Consider the following 20,059-nt stretch of genomic DNA (forward strand, 5'->3'; position numbering starts at 1 on the left):
GTTCATTTCTAGTTTCCAGTTTTATATATTTCTTTCACCTGCCTCCACATAACAGGACCTGAAGAGCTCTGTGTAAGCTCAAAAGCTTGTCTCTCACCAACAGAAGTTGGTCCAATAAAAGATATTACCTCACCCACCGTGTCTCCATATATCAGGGATGTGAATAGGTCGTTCTGCAGAGCCTTGCCTTGATTTCCCTACTTGGATTCCACAAAAACTCCAGATCACAGTCAAAAGGTAATTAAAACCACTCCCCTTCTGGGATACAATGTATTTAGTTGTCACACATGTCGGCATTCTAGGCACCAACCCCAGTTCACTCACGCTCTCTCTTTAGGTAGGGAGTCCCCAGGCTTCCTTCCCAGAGCTGGATCTCCATTCTTTTATCTTTGCAAGCCCCAAACTCCCATGGTGCCAAGGTCCTCCCCGCAGGAGCTTCTCTCACACTCTGCAGTTTCCTGAGTGTCGTCCTTGTAAGGCCCAGTGAGTCTCAAACCCTGGGCCTGCAGCAGATATCTCCATACTACCACCCAGCAGCAACTATAACTAGCTCATGCTCCACTATCCACAACACACTGTGGGCGCAGACTGTGGCATGTCCCGCCTCCAGATAAATGGCTCCTGATTGGCTCCCTGCCCTATATAAACCCAAAGGGCATTCCAGGAACTGTCCAGGCAACAGCGCAGATCTCCTGTAGCTGCCCTGACTATTCCTGCTCCCTGCTCTTGAACTCTCGGCTTCTCCCTTGGCTTGATTTGGACCTCACCTCTTGACCCACACCCTGAAACCTGAATTGGACTCTGATCCTCGGTACTGACCCCGGCCTGGAACTTGACTGAGAACTACTCCGCTACTCTAAGCCTCAGGTTTGACCCTTCTCTGACCTTGATCCCAACTGCCCTTGCTAGGATCCTGACACTTCCCTCTCTGAAGCTTCTTTGAGATTCTTGTAGAGGAATCACCTGATCCCTGCTCAGGTGTGCCCACTTAGTAACTAGGGAAAGCTGGCTCTGCAGCCTCTAGCCCTTAAAGGGAAAGTCACCCTGTTAGACTCTGTATCTTCCTACTAACCTCACAGAGAGCACTTTTGTGTCAAACTTAAAATTGGGGCCCAGATCCTGAACTGGATAAATGTATCCACAAGATATTGAACAAACTTTTCAGAACACATGATTCCAAGGTGTCCTACACCATTATGGAGTATACAAAGGGGTGGGGCTGAAATGTGTTGCTCAGGCAGGAAAGTGCTCGCAAAGGTAGCTTTAACCAAAATACAGAGACTCTGGACTTCTGGGTTCAATTCTAGGTTCTGAAGGGAAGTGTGCTCTAGTGGTATAGATTCTTCTGCCCCTGTGCCCGCAACCTGGCACCAGCCTCTTCTCCACCGATCCACCCCTGCCATCAGCCAGGTCAAAAGGATGTTCTACCAATCATGGGCTGTCCTGACCATGACCATTCCTCCCCAGCCATATCACTTGTACTAGAAGCTGCTACAGTGGCTGTATGTCACCAGTGTACTTCGCTGTTCAGATGGAATCCTCCAGAGGTGGCTATGCTGGCTGTAGGGCCACGGTGCACTTTCCAAGCTGCCACACTGTATTGGAGCCAAGGTATTTAGCAACAATAGTTTAAAACTTTAAGTCTGAGAAAAAACACATTGCTGGTACAGCCTTCAACTCATTTTCTGAAGATCAGCATTCAGCCTCTTCTGTTTTACTTGACTTTGAAATTAGACATCTCTTTTAAACAGGATGAATTCCTACATATTGTTCTCCCAACCTTCCCTTATTGTTACCCATAATGGTACAAGATAAAATTGAGAGGTTTTTTTGTTCTAAACTGACTGTTTCACCCAGGTATGTCTTCTGGTTTTAAAATGAGACAGTACAGCTTATTTTCTATTATATATATATATATATATATATATATATATATATATATATATACACACACACACATATATATATATATATATATATACACACACACACACATATATATATATATATATATATATATACACACACACACACACACACACACACACACACACAGAGAGAGAGTCAACTTTATTTCACTTTGTGGTCTCTGTTGGAAGTTTGGGCACTACATTCTCATTATCTTCACTGGAATTTCATCTATGCACGAATGCATTACTGATATTAATGTCTCAACAATTTCATATACTCTTCTTACTGGAATTTTTTGGATGGCAGCAATCTTGCTTACTTAGGAGAGGCATAAATCTTTCCTCTATTTGCCTGATTTTTGGACAACCGTTTTATCCTCAAGGAAAACCCATTTCTTTTGTGAAATTAGCAAAGTCTTGACCATAAAAGGAGGACCACTTTCTGATTTAACTATTGATGGAATTTCAAAACTATTGGATAGATTATCCCATACAACAAATACTGAATTTGGATGTGGATGTGGATAGCACCATTGTTTTTGCACAACATCTGGAAATGTTTACCAATTGCTGTCCACTCTGTAACGTTCCATAAAATTCTCGGTATTCACAACCCCTTTTGATTTTGAAAACATGTGCATGAAAACATTTTTGTTCACCAGCATGTTGGAGTAAAGGGAAAATGTCAGAAATACTTGTAGAAATGTGTATTAATAAAGTATTTGCACAGCCATCTTGAAAGCTCTTTATGGATATGCAAGTAGTCGTTCCATCAGTTAGCAGAAAGAATAATATATGAGTGAGGGGACGAGTCATAGCTCAATGCTCAAAACAATATTCACAATAAATAGTTTTGCAAGCCGTCTATTGAATAGACAAATACGTTCACATAAGCTATTAATCAAGTAATTTTGAACTGCAAATACATTCATAAAAATCTAAATGTGCTGCAGATAATTTACAAGCAGAAAAGGGGCTTAAAATCCTACTCCCCATCCCACAATTGTGGAAAGCTCTGATCCAATTAAACAGGACAAGGTGGGAGCAGCACCAGTGGGGGGGGGGGAGGCCGGGGGGGAGACCCTATGCAGGAGCCTGTAGCCTTTACATGCTACAGAGATCATCACCATCAAAGCTCCTACACCCTAGCATGCAAGGGTTCTAGAGGGCAATTGGCTGGGAGTTACTGGAACGAGGATGGCCGGGCCACAACTAGGCCGTGATGCCTGAAGTGAGGGAACATGCTGGGTGAGGGGACTACTTCAGCCTCAAGGCTGCACTACTAGCCATAGAGCAACATGGCTGCCATTCTGGAGACAGAGGACTCTTCCATCCCCCAGCCTCTATAGAGACCTTAGCTCACCCCCCTGCTGCATTATGGGAGTTCAGAATTTTGCCCAAAGAGAATGGTTAGCAACAAAGGCAATACCACATTTTTAAACACAGTATCCTGAGAAGATAGCAACCAACACAAAACCTGTCAATGGAACAGATATTTTATCTAGAGTAAAAGCATAGAATTAGCATATAGGAAATTAGACTAGTTCTAGATGGGTCTTTCCCATTTTTACATAACTTTCTGTTGCTTCTTTTATTATATCAGCACTGATATGAAGACTGGCAATTAAAATGTATTTTCAGCAACATCAGTGTGCCTAGTTTTCAGGTCTATGCATTGTCTTGTGCTAACTCACAATACAGTGCTGCCCCAGTAACAATAAAAAGAGAAAGCTGTGCATGGCTGCAACAAACTTTTTCTTCACATTCTCCATAGCTAATAATCCTATTTGTCTTTATGCTGAGGTGCACTCATTATCTGATCATAGCCTATATTGTTCTCCTGGACATTTGACTTTTCAGTCTAGAGGTATTAATTGAAAATCCTGTTCACAGCAAGAGACATCACTTAAACGTTAGGAACACTTAGGGACTAGAAATGCAAAGATTTTAGATGACTCCATAAATTCCAGTGGCACATCCATTTCTTTGCATAAATGAAATTCTGTTTCATACAACACCAAGCCCACTTTAAGGAAAATGCCAACAACCAACCAAAACTTATTCACTTGTTGAACCACGATAGCTATCAGGCCAGAAAAATAATTGATAAATCCAGCATACAGTGTACAACAAATTCAAGAGAACAATGGTGTCAAATGTCTGACTGTGGTAGGAAAAGCCTGCAGGATGCAGGGCAGAAACTGATTATCAGCTAGGTTTAGGTCAGAAATTTCCCTTCACCCCTGAGATAATATTGGACAATTAGATTCACAGCCCCATCAACCTACAAGAACAAAAAAAGACTGAAAAGAAATTATTTTTAAAACCCAATTTTTAAAATGGTTTCAGCCAATAAAATTTTACCTCTTACCCTCTTTGAAAGGGCATAAGGTAGTTTAAACTGTGTGGAGGATGATTTCAAAAATAGTTTTATCTGCAACATCTGGCATTTGTCACTGTTAGAGATAACCGACTATATGAGATGGACCACTCTTTTTTTCCTGTATGATCATTTTGTGCTCCTATTCTAAAAGGAAGGAATTCTGATGCCTGGAAGTGTGAATAGTTCCAGTTACATGGCTGTCTAATAGAAAACAGAGCAAAATCTAATCTCCCCCCTCCCACACACTAAATATAAACAATATTCTTATATGACCCAATACTATTCTTGTCATGCACGTCATACATGTGTGGATCAGACCATAGGAAAGAAAGGAGGGAATAAACAAACAAATAACAGTCATGGCTCAGGTCTAGGACTAGAATGGGGATGTTGTGGGTGAGGTACACTGGCAGATCTATGTGGGAAGTTGATTTTCAGCCAGCACTATGCCTCCCTAGCATATATTCAACATTCATGCAAAACTTTAAAAGGAAAATAAAGTTTTTATAAAATAAAACCCATTTTTGAAAACTGCTGTAGAAAACATTTTGGAGCTATGAAAATGTAAATGTACAGCCACTGTAATAACCAAACATGTTTTTATACATTTTTCTAGATAACACATATCATCATCTGACAACGGGGAAGAAATATTTCAAGAGCTTTACTTACTTGGGATGCGTGAATTCGTCAATGAGGACAACCTTTTCCACCAAGTCTCCTCCGATGGTTCGGACTAAATCATAGAAGTCATTTTCAGAGTATTTCTCAGAGGGCAGCCAAAAGGAGATGTCATTTATCAAAGGAGGATATTTGCTGAGAGGCTAAAAAATAAAAAAAATATGTATACACATGTCATAAATATAAAGGGAAGGGTAGCCACCTTTCTGTATACAGTGCTATAAAATCCCTCCTGGCCAGAGGCAACATCCTGTTAGCTGTGAAGGGTTAAGAAGCTCAGCTAACCTGGCTGGCATCTGACCCAAAGGACCAATAAGGGGACAAGATACTTTCAAATCTTGGGGGAAGGAATGCTTTTGTTTTGTGCTCTTTGTTTACGGGGTTGTTCTCTCTTGGGACTGAGAGAGGCCAGACAGAAATCCATCTTCTCCAACCCATCCTAATCCAAGTCTCCAATATTGCAATCAGTATAGGTAAACCAGGCAAAGCGGATTAGTTTATCTTTTGTTTTATGTGAATTTTCCCTGTGTTAAGAGGGAGGTTTATTCCTGTTTGCTGTAACGTTAAGGTTTTGCCCAGAGGGGGATCCTCTGTGTTTTGAATCTGAATACCCTGTAAAGTATTTCCCATCCTGATTTTACAGAGATGATTTTTACCTTTTTTTTAAAAAAAAAAAAAATAAAATCCTTCTTTTAAGAACCTGACTGATTTTTCCATTGTTCCAAGATCCAGGGGTTTGGGTCTTTGATGATTTTGTAACCAATTGGTTAGGATATTATTCTCAAGCCTCCCCAGGAAAGTGGGTGTGTAGGGCTTGGGGGGATATTTGGGGTGGGGGTGAGATGTCTCCAAGTGGGCTCTTTCCCTGTTCTTTGTTTAAAACGCTTGGTGGTGGCTGCATACTGTTCAAGGAAAAGGCAAAGTTTGTACCTTGGGGAAGTTTTTAACCTAAGCTGGTAAGAATAAGCTTAGGGGGTTATTCATGCGGGTCCCCACATCTGTACCCTAGAGTTCAGAGTGGGAAAGGAACCTTGACAACACATCTATATAAATGTTTGATTTGGATAGAGATACTTAAAATTCTGTTTTATGCTCATAATAACATGTAAACGAAGCTTTCACAGAGTTAATTCCTTCAAATTTTGCAAAGTTTGTGCACTGTTTTTTAAAGCACAAACTGAACTGTCAAGCAGCTAAAGTGCAGTTCTAAGCTGAAAAACTAATCTCTCAAAATGGCATTGTGGGGTTCCAGTGTTCATTGTTTCAGTGCCTCCTTTGCTCAGTTCACAAGTAAAAAGATAGTTATTCTAGCTGCCATTTCTGTAAACTCATTCAACCTTAATTCCTCTTGCACATCACCACTAGCAACCAAGGCTCTGTAAGGCAAACAATGCAGGTACACTGTGCAACCCTTCCCTATCTTTAATGAGATTGAACAGGCCTACTCAAAAATAAAATATGGCTCTGCAGTTAGAATAAACATTAATTCTGCTAATTACTTGTGAGCAGAAATAGAATTCATCTGCCTCTTTCCTAGATGTGTTGGTTCTGCAGGTCTAACAGATCTAGGTCTAACTACGTAAGAACAGGTCTACCTACTTAAGAGTAGTAAGAACTTAAACACATAGAGGGAGCAGATCTGTTCAATAAGAGGAGGCCATTTCACCACAGTAATTTTCAAGGTAGAAACAGTTTAAAGATGTATTTTCACATATTCAAAAGATGCTTATCACATTCATGTATAACATTTCCATGTAGTTTATTTTACCATGTTTATCTCATTTATCTTCTGTAATGTTCAATTTAATGCTAAAACAGTCTGATTTACAGTTCTTGGTGCATTCTTATTTGTAGCCAAAGCAAAGAACATGTTTAGACTCAAAAAATGGGAGTATCAGTTAATTTCCTCTATTGGTTTTAGTTACAATAAAACCCTTAAGATTAAAAAAATACAGACTATTGTTAAGATATTCATATTTTCATAATCATTACAATATGTAAATGTGTCATCTTTGCTGTAGACTGGAAGACCCTGTTTCATGATCTAAGTGGTCAGGAGAGCATGCCCTGATATTTTCAAGATCACAGAGAGAGGAAGAAAATGAGGCCAATGTTTACATGCACTGGACTTTTAAGGCCCGAGCCAAAGCGCACTGAAGTCAATAGGCTTTGGATCTGGCCCTTAATGAGATTTCTTTAAATCAATCCTTATTTTGAACAAAAACCAGAACCAGACAGCAGTAGTTCTCCTCTCCCATTCCTGCTTAACTTTCTAATTATTTGTATTACCATAGCACTTAGGAGCCCTAGTCACAGACAGGATCCCATCGCGTTAGGTGATGTACAAACACAGAGCAAAAAGACAGTCCCTGCCCAAGGGACTTACAATCAATTATAGGACAAGAGACAACAAATGGATACAGATAGAGGACTACAAGTACACAGTGAGACAAAATTGGTCAGCATGGTAGGTAGTGGTCTCTGTAGACCAGCAGATTAACTGTTGTCAAGTTTTATGTAGCAATCACAACAGAGGAGATTTTTGAGGATGAATTCAAAGGTTGATAATGAGGTAGCTTCACTGCTGTTTGCATGGAGCGCTTCTAAAGCACCTGGAGCAACATGGGAGAAAGCAAAAAGCTGCTTGTTTGAAAATGTAACAAGTGGGCAATGGAGGCTACCATCACAAGCTGATGGGAGGCAAGCATTTTATTTCCTGCCTTCCCACTAAAACGTTACATCTTAATTAAGTACATGTATATAGGATCCTTGGATACTACAAGAACAAATTGCTTTTCTTATTTTGTTTATATAAAAATACAACAGTTTGTATGTAAGCATTGGTCTATACAGTACATTATCTCAATTAAAAATGTATTCTATGATTGGGAATGTTTTATGATAGAAAAGTGAAATCCTAAGTGAATACCTGATAGAGCAATAAACCTGTTAGTAAGACAAATTTACAGTGCCCAGATTTATACAAATCCTGTTATGTACAGTGTAAACCTTTCAATGAATATCTGATAAGGAATATAGTGCAAGTTTTAAATTAATAACCCCCGTGAATCAAACTGTGAATCACAAATGATTATCCAACTTGTTACATGAATAAACTTGTCAAAGAAATTCATCTCCCCTGTATACCAATTTCAAAACTCCACACAATAAAGCCATCATACAGGAGCTCTTGAGACAATACCAACTCTAAATGAATAAAAGGAATACACCTCCTCTTACACCACAGCCAGAGCTGTGGATGTCGGAGACACCCTAGACTTACTCTGTTAATACAAAGTTAACATACATTATGTTGTTAATGATACCAGCGTGATAGGACTCTGTTTTAATATATTTTACCCTCACCCCGCAACTTACATTACATTCTCCACTACCAAAGAACCGTAGCAACTTATTGACTAATTTCAAGGTATTTAGGGACTAATCCAAAACCCATTGAAGTCACAACTCTGTATCAGGTCCTTCATTTTGAGAAGAACAGGAGACTTGCCTGAAATAAACACGAACACAATCTGCATCTAATCCAGATGGTAGCTATATATTTCACACTTAGAAGTATGATGTTAAACAGCAATACTGCAAAAAATACATATAATTGCCGTTTCTTAATGCCCTGAATCTGAAAGGTGCTGAGCATCCATAGGTCATGCTGAAGTCTTTTGCTGTTGATTTCAGTGGAAGCAGGACTGGACCATTAATATGGAGACAGCACTAATATTCCCAGCTAAACTCAGACCTACAAGGCCAGATCCTTCAAAAACACTTGAGAGTAACCTTACTTATGTGAGTAATGCCGCTGAACTCAATGACACTAGGTACATAATAAAGCTACTCATGGACATAAGCATTTACAGGATCTGATCCTTTTTCTGCATTACCAAGTCTTCAGGAAAACTAAATGTATCCTTGGAGAATTAACCCTTGAAATTACTGCCTTAGACTAACAAATGTATTATTATTTTTTTAAACAGAGATGGAAAGAATATTAGCCTTTCATCTCCAAATAGACAAATATAGTTTAAACACTATCAAATAGTTAATAGATACCGCAAAGCTCCTTAATATTTTGGTAAAAGGTATTCTTTTACTCAGACTTACAATATACAAAACTCCTGTATGTTCAAAGATAAAGGGCAATAGTCTTATATTCTTGTCACTCTTTGCCACTGACTGCAGTCAATGGCACTGCAGAGGTATGAAGTCAGTGCCCAATTTGGTTCCCAATGTGGACTACCCTGGTTCAAAAGTGCAGTTGGTTAAATAGTTGTAAAACCAGATGGTAGGCCACTATCCCCACCCATAAATGGTGGACATATAAAAGGGACAGTCCTAGATTTTTGAACTGGAAACCTAAAATTAGGCTCTTAAATCCATATTTAGACACCTAAGTAAGTGACTTGAATTTCAAAAATGCTGAGCGCCCAGCAATTCCCAATAGCATGAACGGGCCCTGTTGCTTCCAGATGTGCAGGTTCATTAACTGAGGTACCACAGAATCTCAAATCCCTGTTATTTTATGAGACTGTGGATTTTTTGTGTGAGACTGAGCAAAGAAAACCCTGAACTGGCTGGCAAATGGGTGGTTTCCTTTACTCCCCAAATACAAGAGAGGAGGCCATCTAACCTGTTTTCCCTTTTACCCTCCCGCCCAGTCCTGCAAGACCCAGGTGAGGAATGCAGATGAGCCTCACGCCTCTTGAAAATGCTAGAGGGGAGCCATTCTTCCTCTTGCAAAATGGCAACAAAACAAGCATAGGAGCCTAGGAAAAAGGTCACAAGGGGGAAATGCTGGAACCTACTCAGTCACCCTGGAGAGAGGAATGTGGGAAGTCCTTTACCAAACTTTTCCACGCTTCAAAAAATGAGCAAAGAGTTAGAGGTGAGGAGGTTCTTGTTGTATCCAGTCTAATTTGCCCCTCCGTAACATTTATAACTGAGTACTGCAATGTTCATAAAATAACTTACAAGAAAAATATGATTTTTTCTAATTCAAAAAGAATTGTAGTATGCTGCACAGCTTGTGGGGGCAAGTGTTCCTTCAGCTAATAAAAACCAACCAAAGAAAGTTCTCTTCAGGGCTTTTCCTAAACCCAATGTTCCTTCTGTTTTCAGGTTCAAGGCAAACAATAGCCCCAAACTCCCTTTCCTCAAGGTTTAATAGAAATTGACTGTTGTCTGAGTGGTTTTATCGGCAAACCCCTCGACACAGCTGTTTGGCTCTCCAGCCACTACCAGCAGACACCCCTTGATTGCTGTTTCCTCCTCCCTTTATATAGTCTAGGCAGGTTTCCTCAGAAGGTAATGGACTCCAGTAGCTTCTGAACTAAGCCTTGCTTGCTAATCCTTGCCTCCCAGTTTTAAATCCAGGGTTTCTTGACGCAGTTCCTCCCTGACAGTCCCAGGGTACAGATAAGTACGAGGCCCTGCCACATACCCCACATATGAACTTTTTTTGTTCTTAAGATTTGAGAGTAACTTGAGAGGCTTGAGAAACTGTAGAACCATTTGCAGAACACGGTCAGACATTATTCAGGGTTACTATACAGTTCTGGCGATGCACTGCAAACCACAGTTGCCAACTGTCACGTGGTAAATAAGCACCCCGACTTTCACAATAAGCCAAAATCAAGCTAATCTCATTTCAAAACAAGGCCAAAACAAGCTAATCCCTAAGAACCCCAACACCCTATGTGATTAGATCCCCCTGGTGTGCAGTCTGGGACTGTGGTGGGCCCACTGTCCATCCCTAACTCTCTCACCCCCTTGTCCCTGCTTGCTGGGAGATGATAAAAAAAAAAAAAAAAAAAAAAAAGAAGCAACAAGCTACAAAAAGCAACAAGCCAAACAAGCAACAAGCTACAAGTAAAAACTAGCCAGCAAGCAACTCACAAGCCAATTAAGCCAAAAACAAGCCCAATTTCTGCATTTTGTTTTGCAGGTTTGACATGTCTGCTGCAAACTCTATGCTATTTCCTTTTCCCCAGTCCACAGTTTTCTATATAATGAGCTTTATAATTGTGCCATTTTAGATTATCTCTCCACACCTCCATTTTCAACTATTACAGCACATGTACCTTACGCACTTTTCAGTACTCTCATGAAAACTAGATAAAACTAGATATATGATTACAGTATCCACAAGGTATTTCCACTAAGTACAAGGAAGTACGGGAATACTGCAGATACCTGAGATAACTTTATGTAATTAACCAGGCAAAATTGGAAAGTATTTAAGGGTGAGCATTGAATTATTAAATAAAATAGACTCTTTTGAGGATCTTTGCCCAATGATACATGTTTACGATTAGAGATCAAGAACAACAATAAGCCATAAATCAGTTTCTGGCTTCCCTCTAATAAAAAATAAACAAAATGCATCTTAACACTGCAGCCATGGTGCATGGTACTTACTGTATTATGAAATGGGGAACTGCGCATCCTGCTCTGCCAACCTGTAGAGTATATCTACCTCTACGTATTAGGTATATCTGATATACCTAACCACCTTGGCGACTTAAGTACCAAATGCATGTGCTTAGAGCCTCTAACATCACCAGATCTGCAGGAGAAACCTGGTGATGGATTCAGGCTACAGGAATCACGTGCTGATCACAAGGGTACTCCCTGCTCGTTCGAACAGAGTCGGGACCGCCAACTAAACTGAACCAAGATTCCCCCCCAGCCATATAAAAGAGAAGCCTCACAAGATACTACTTTACTTACAAAAGAGAAAGACCTGCATATGGGTCCTTCCTGCCCTTGGGGAGAATGCTTCCTGAGATCGGGAAAGGGTTAGTGCTAGGAGTGAAAACAACACATCAGTAGTACCAAATGACCAGTATTTTATCCTAGCCCAAAGCTCTAAAAAGCTGGTCGCACTGCACTGTTTTTGCCCAGTGATTTTTACAAATATTTTGCATTAGTGTTATATGTTTTTCCAAATACAGTGATCAAACTACAGCATGCTGAAGGGAACAGGAGAGGAACTTTCTGATACGGTGTTTCACTAAAATTCTCTCTCTCAGCTACTGCGGAGACAAAATGACACTACGAAGAGTCACAATGAACCGTAAATTGAAAAAGTAGGAAAAAAGCTTAACTTCTATTTCGACAGCTGTGACACAAATACGATTTTAAAAACTGGGTTAGCAAGTGCACAACAGTCAAACTATTAAAAAAGCCAACTGTGTTTTACTGTCATCACTGTTCTAGCCAGAAAATAAATACATGAAGACTATCAGCATTATTGCTGCCACAGCTTTAATAGTCCTGCATTGCCTATATTTTGGATAAATGTACATAAACTGCATAGGGTTTTAATGTGACATAATAGTCTCACGCCTGTAACAGATAACCCTTTCTCAATACATTCAGTGCTGAAGCTACACCAATCCACTGTTATGGTTGGAAATTTAAACACACAACAGACATGAAATTCAAATTTGCAACTGTAGCTTGATCCATTTGCACATACGGTAGTATTTTGTATTAGTGTATATGCTGTTAAATTTATGCTTTCATATTTATGCCCAACGTAGCCAATTTACAGTTGCTGCAGAAAGCATAACTTTGCATTTCTCGGCTGTCATGGGTGTAAATTCCTAGCCATAATGTTCCATTAGGGGAGGGTCCTCCCCTCATCAAATTTCGCTTTCTTTTTTATATTCCATTAAAGAGGTAAAAGTACAAACAAGCAAAACACATTTGATGTCACAGACAAATATATACAGTATGGCTCTGGTCCTGCAAAATGCCTTCAATTCCCAGTAACACTTAGCACCTTGCAGGATCAGGCCCTTTTCCAGCCTACAACCCGAGTTATTTCGCTGACCACACCATTACCCATTCAAATCAATGCTTGAGAATACTGTGGGCTAGACTGTGGAATTTAACCAACAGGCTGGATTTGGGGGTAGCACACTGCTTTACTCTCCCAGAAGGAGCTCTGGGAGAGACTGTGCTTCTAGAGGCAGGATCTCATGCTGAGGAACCCAGCATGGAGGGGGAGTAGACATGATGTACCATCTTTGGTACCATCAGCACACCTGTGCAGCTTTGCAAGCCAGTGTAGAGGAGGCTGGGAGGGGAAGACAGGACCCTGGGCCTGGCCTCCCCATCCTTTTGGGAGTGATTTATGCTCCCTGGAGCTCAGGTACTGTGATTATGCATGGCCCTTGCATAAGCAGCAATGGCTTTCCTTATAGCAAGGCCCAGGCACAACCTACCATATATTTGAAGGTCTGCTATATGAGGTACGTGAATGCCAAAACGGTGTTTGAAAAACAATTAAGTGTGACAAACCCCTTTTTTACTGTGCTCTGACAACTCCACCATAGCCAAAGGAAATTTCACCAATTTTCTCCAGTTTACTTCATTTTTTGGCCAAGAACAAGCACGGTAAATGTAGTCTGGGCCAGGGAGCCCAGCCCAAAGAGGAGAATGGGGGCATGGGGCACATGGACCTCAACTTCTAGGAGGCTGGGCAGCCGTATTATCAAGTCAAAATTTTTGGATGTTCAGTTGTTTTTTTTTTTGCTGAAAAGTTGAAAATTTCCATGGAGCCTCCCCCATTTTCAACCCAGCTCTGTTCATGACAAATGCCAGGGACCCCAGGCGTAGTTCTAGTACTTGGTGGCTGATCAGAACTTTTGATTCCTAAGCTGCATTTAATAACACACAAAAAATGCTGGCACTGCCCTTCTCTTTCAGATGAGAACCCAAATTAAAGCCAGATCCTACCACAACAAGCATTTGTCTGTTAATTCTGTTACTGATTTGAATGCCAATATTCACCAACCCATTGCATCCATCAAACAATATCCAGGTTTCCATTCCATTTATAACAGTTAATATCCCCCTCACTTGGGTGATACAGAGAAGGGAAACTCAGATTCCCCTCCTGAGATCAATACCCTGAAGAACAATTGCACATTTGGCAGCAAGGGCTGATTTGTTTGTCAGCAGAAGTCCACACAATTAAAACAATGTTGGATTACAAATAGCTGCTGCTTCTGATCTTGGCAAACACTTTTCTTTTTCATTTTTTTCCTCTCCATACAAGAAAATATAAGGAAATATTTTGTGGCTATGAATCAGTGCTCAGCACCTTAGCCACAACACTGCCTCCTCCCCACGTGAGGTAAGTCTTAGCAGGAAAAGCTACCAGATACAAGGGCTTTTTGAAAGTAAGAGTTGATAACATGATGATATCGTATGTCAGGCTCCCTGCAGGTACAACATAGGAGAACATTTAAAAGTATGCGTTCTGTTTAGGCTCCTGGGTCTCCAGCTAACTTCTTCCCATCCCATTCAGCCACCTACTCCATTGCTGAAGAAATAATCACAAACAGCATGAAACAAATACATGGGTGTTCTTTTGTCACAATGAAACCAAAACCTAACAGCAGTAAACAGCACCCTTCCCGAACACTGATGCAGCTATGGTTCATTACAGAAGCAGCCGCCTAGCTGAGAGGAGGTGGAAAGGGCAAGCGGTGTTCAATATGACATTGAAGGATTAACATGTGGAACAACTGAAGGGAAGTTCAAAGTGTTATAGATGAGTATATCTCAGCAGCTCCCGCCTGCCTGAACCGCAGCAAGGACCGACAAGAAGAATGGTGCTCTAGCAGAACTCAGATGTGTGGTCAGTGGGGCTGGTAAACACTGAAGAGGAGAGGGCACAAACCTATGAGATATCAGGGAGGGCTGCACTCCTAAAACTGAAGGCTGTAGAGCTGAAACAGTATCTTCCTGTCAAAGCCCCCGTGCATGTTTGTCATTCTAGACAGAACATAGTAAATATACCTTTTAAAATGGTGTGTTTAGATAATATTTTAACTTGTGGCTATCTGGGAAAAAATGTGACAGATTACAGAGATGTTCTGAGAACAAATAGCTGCTGCCCGGCTGTCAAATATCTGTCTTTAGACAAAAAAGAGAAAGGTTGCTCTTTCCTTGAAAATTCAGTGTATTAAAATATAGTAATAGCTCTCTCCCACATATAACCCACAACAGACAAGTCTTCACACCCACGTATGAATTATCCTTTCTGATCCATGTTAAACCATTTAACAACATAAAACATTTATGAGATTAATGCTCATAACAACTGAAAAGGGAAGAGAAGGTACAGTATTCATGCCACTTCATGGACACAGGCACCCATGGACAGATGCTGTGCATCTTGGCAAAGCACTGCACAAAACACAAATCTAAAACATTGTCTGACCCAGGAGCTTCTGTTTGGCACAGCAATTAATGCGTTTAATATTTAAAAAGTAAAACTGTACCCCAGCTGTCATTTCGGGGACCAGCACAAACACACGCACAGAATAACACAACGGGGGGGAACAATTCATACTTTTTACTGACAACTATGTATTAAAAACCCTTACACTGTATTAATGTCAAGTTCATGTTGGCACAAGAGTAGAACATACAGAATTAAAGTTCAGTTATAATCTGAAAAGAGGCTGGGAAAATGGCATCGTGGCATTCCATAATGATTGTGCCTCTGACTCCAGTTCAAATGTGCTCAGCCTACACATAAGAAAGATAGGTTTGCCAACTGCCATCCCTGCAAACTCAACCTGGCATCTAGAAGTTCTTCCCTGCTTGTGCATTTTCACCAAACATAAAATATTCCACAGGCCAAATTAGACCCTGTGTGACACCTATGAATTGAATTCAGTGGAGTTACTCCAGATTTACATCTATAAATCGTTTGGTTTAAATAAAAGCAGCATTTGACACGGAGCCTATAAAGGGAATTTTTAAGAAGCTGGGCATTGAAAGTACATGGGTTGGGTCATATCCTGATTTGGCTTCAAGGAATTTATTATTAATAACAACAAAGACAATAATAATAATACTACCTAGCCCTTCATCTAGCCCCTACCACTTTTTAATTAAGAGTCATCCTTTCCTGATACTTAGAGATTCAAACTTTGGTACCATTCAGGGCAAACCACACAAGTGTAGACATTGGTACAAAACCTAGTAATTTTCTAAAATAAGGGCATGAACCCACAACTTTCTGCAAAAGTGCAGTCCCACAGAAGTCAGTGGGATGAGCCCAAACTCTTCACAAGACTTTCTGCAATGAGATCCTGGGCAACTGTCTAGTCAAGCTCTCCTGTTACTTATAGCTCTGAGAATGAGCTTAAATATGTGTTGAGAAAGTCCATAATATTGCAGGCTACTGTGCCTTTCTAAAGCTAGTGGAAATAAACACAGTGCTCACATTCATTACACTATTTTAAACAACAATTTTGTTATTTTAAATGTTTAATTTATTCAAACTTGTTACTGTTTTACCTCTCTGAATGAAAAAAGCATCTTGTTTATTAAACAGATCTCTAGGGTCCGATAATTCAAAAAGCTGGATGGACTTTATGGAACCTTCCACATATAAAAAATCACTTCTATTTCTACTACAAAGTTATTTTTATACTCTAGTAAGTTATACACAATTGAAGGGGGAAGGGAATAGAGAGTATACATAAATGAAAGGGCCAGTTTAACCTTAACTAAAGCATCAACGTTATACTGTATACAGCACAGAAATACTCACATGCACTCGTGCAATATACACACAGAGTGCTCTTTCAGAAAACTTCCCAAGAGCAGTAGCCAACATGCAAAATGTCACAGTTACATTACTAGTGAGATGACATTTAGTGAAAGTAAAATTACTCTTTTGGAGCACCAAGCAATGTTTCAGTTACAGATATTTTATCCTTATACTTTTTAAAGAAATGCAATCAGTTGTTGGGACCAGTGTAAATGAACATCTTGATCTGAACATAGGGGCACCATTCACAGATGACACTGAACTAGAAGGTGTTTGAATACCACTGAGGACAGAGGGGTTCCAGAGAGATTAGAAATATGGCCAGAAAAAAACAAAAAGAAAATAAGATTCAATTTGAAAATATGTCTGGGGGAAAATAATTTGAAATACAGATAGTCCGATAGGAAAGAAACCTGGAAAGCAATAATGCAGAAAGAATCTTAGAGGGATAGTGGCCAGCAAATTATATACAAGTTTGAAATGTGAAACAGCTGTAAAAAATGTCTGGTTCTATGCTTCATACCCAGAGGGTATACAGATACAGAGCAGGGAGGCAACAGTCCCTCTCTAGACATCATAGGTGAGAGTGCACTGGCTATACTACCATCAGGTCAGTAGGCAGCTCAGATACAGAAGGATACTAACAAACTGGATGGTGTTAAGAAAAGGGAAGCAGAGATGGTTTGGGACCAGGAGGAACTGAGACCAGGAGGAAATTCCCTACTACAACCAGGATCTCCCTTCTAACCTATGGCCTGCCAACCACCATCCAAATTCAAATAAATAAATAAATAAATAACATTTTTAGTATTTGTTAATTACTGGTAATGTGCTCAGTGCTGGGCAAGGCAAAAATAAACAGCCCATGCCATGGGACAGACAAGACTAACAGGCAGACCTAGAAAAAAGTGCTGACTTAAAATTCCCTCCCCCATCTTCTCAGTTTCTTACAAACCTCTTGAAAATGTTGGGATGGAGAAGACATTTGATTGCCAAGGACTCCTCTGGCAACATTAACTCTACCACCTGAACATATGCATTCTGTTCATGTGCCTTTCTCTTAGGCCAGTGGTTCCCAAACTCCAGTCTGCAGAGCAGTCCAGAGGAGCACTTACTAGCAGTCTGCAGAGCTAATTGGTTATATGATGCTAGCTCTCATCCTGGTTTCAAGCAGCTAAATGTCATTAGAAGACAGCTACAAGCATATCCATACTTTTCTAATATTATTTGCTCATTTAAGCAATTGCTGTGGGATCATATGCAATCACAAGTGGCTCTCCCAGTCAGGAGGTGGCTGCCCAGTGCGGGACTCGGAAGGGGGTATGAAATGGAATGGACTCTCTCTTTCTCAGAAGCTAATCTCTGGGGACAAATTCTGGTAACTAAGTAAATGGGATTTGCATAGAGGTATGGGAGAATAAATCATAGACCCATAGGGTTAGCAGGGATCGCAAGGATCATCTAGTCTAATCCCCTGCCAGGATGCAGGATTTGTTGTGTCTAACCATCCAAGACAGATGGCTATCCAGCCTCCTTTGGAAAACCTCCAATGAAGAAGCTATCACAACTTCCCTAAGCAGTGTGTTCCATTGTCCTACTGTTCTTACAGCTAGGAAGTTTTTCCTGAGATTTAATCTAAATCTGCTATGCAATGAAAAAGAATCCTTTTCCCGCCTGGCCAAGTGTGAGCATAAGCTGCCCTGCAGCTGCTACTGAAGCAGCTCCATACCTACTGTGTCCATGGGACATGGGAGTACTGACTAATGGCTAGAGATTGCCCTCTGCACTTGTCTCCACAGGCCATCCCCCACAAAGAGAACTGCACTGGTTCCATTGCACTTGGGTAGAAGGCACCTGGGGTGGGAAAAGGTGCATAAAAAGCAAACAGTTAAGCAAGAAATATCATATACATATAATGTAAGTCTCAGACCTGGACGTTTCTAAGAACTACTTGGCATACCTGGAGGAAGTTGGCAATAGGTTGATATACTCAGTAGAAACCCAATTTATCAGCAGATACTATGGGCCTGAGTTTAAGAGGTGCTGAGCACCTGCAGCTTCTACCAAAGACGATGGTAAGCTCAGGCACTCAGCACCTCTCAGGCTCAGATGTTATATTTTCTTGCTTTTCTTGTTTTGGTACCTACTTTTTCTTGTTATGCTTAATAACAACACCGAGATAAATTGCTCAGTGGGATAAAATATTGCACTTATCAACAATTCCCATCAGAGCTTTATATATAAATAAAAAATGCAAGTCTTAGAAAACTGACTTAAGCAACAGGAAGACATTCTTTTAAATATATAGCTTAACAATATAAATAAATCACATCCAACATTTTATTTTAACTCAGAAGAAAAATATCACTGGGCACATTCGGTTGATAACATTTACTTTTCCCCTCATTACGTTCCACCAATCCGGAGAGCTGTTTTCTAAGCAGTAGCTTCTTCACAACACCCAAGCGGGACTTGCACCAATATTCTGTGCATATCCAAACACGCAGGAATTACTGCACCAAGAACCTGTGGCCAAATGCAGCATGCGTAGAAGCTCTTCTGAGCCCTCTACCAAGCTGTAATGTTTAAAAAAAAACAGCAAAGAGATTTTCAAGTGACGGTGCAACATATTTCCTTGACAGATGCAGCTTCACACAATGCCCTGGACATTGCTGTAGCTCTAGTGGAATGAGCCTTTCTAGTAAATGGGAGAAAAATGCCCCCCTCCCCATAAGCCTCTCAGACACGAGCTGATCTGTATTGCTTAGGAAATGTTACTATATATGGCCCCATAAGAGCTATGCTCCCTAAGGCTCGTGGTCTGAGCGTATCGGTGATGGCTCTGAAATACTAATGGGGATGAATGAATAAACAGAACTTCTGAACACCAGAGCTATGTCTATTACAGGTTTTTCCATTCTACTTTTCAAAGCAACAATAGGAAAATGGGTTCAATATTACTGTTTTAGGAGAATATGTTTAATTTGGAAACAAATATGCAAACTAGACTTTAAATCTGTGTGAAGGTGCTACAGGATGGAAGTAATCAATGGTAATTTATTTATTTATTTATTTTTAAGTGAAATCCCTTCCAGTCTACAAGATCCTAGTTATTTTTTTTACATTTTGTTCCCTGGAGTGACTACTAAATGTCACTTATACCACATTCCAGAATGACACAGGAAACAGGAGAAGCATATTACAATATTGATATAGCTTCTTTCCCCCCCATACCATGCCTTGTGTTGTTTGGCTTTTCTCTGTAGCTTAATTCTTATTCTGATCAGAGAAGAAGTAGCTGAAAACCAGATTTTTATTAACATCATATACATCTAACGGTGCTCATGCCCACACCTACATACATACAAACAAACATATGCACAATCCCTTCCCATTTTCTAATGATAGCCGCAGCAGCTCAGCTCTGAAAGGTAATCATGATGATTGAATGGGATTTGTGGATGGATATTAGAGCACCCTTTATCAAAA

General features: G+C 40.3%; 1 protein-coding gene across 3 annotated transcripts in view; it reads right to left on the minus strand.

Moving 5' to 3' along the window:
• Positions 1-20,059, minus strand: part of FARS2 (phenylalanyl-tRNA synthetase 2, mitochondrial) — a 361,477-nt gene that overhangs the window by 103,000 nt on the left and 238,418 nt on the right. For all 3 annotated transcript variants that reach the window (XM_074944919.1, XM_074944920.1, XM_074944918.1), the window contains exon 7: positions 4,966-5,117. In XM_074944919.1, coding sequence (XP_074801020.1) covers positions 4,966-5,117 — 152 coding nt within the window. The remainder of the gene's footprint in view (positions 1-4,965; positions 5,118-20,059) is intronic.

The sequence above is a fragment of the Natator depressus genome, chromosome 2 (genome assembly GCF_965152275.1).
Source record: "Natator depressus isolate rNatDep1 chromosome 2, rNatDep2.hap1, whole genome shotgun sequence".
NCBI lineage: Eukaryota > Metazoa > Chordata > Testudines > Cheloniidae > Natator > Natator depressus.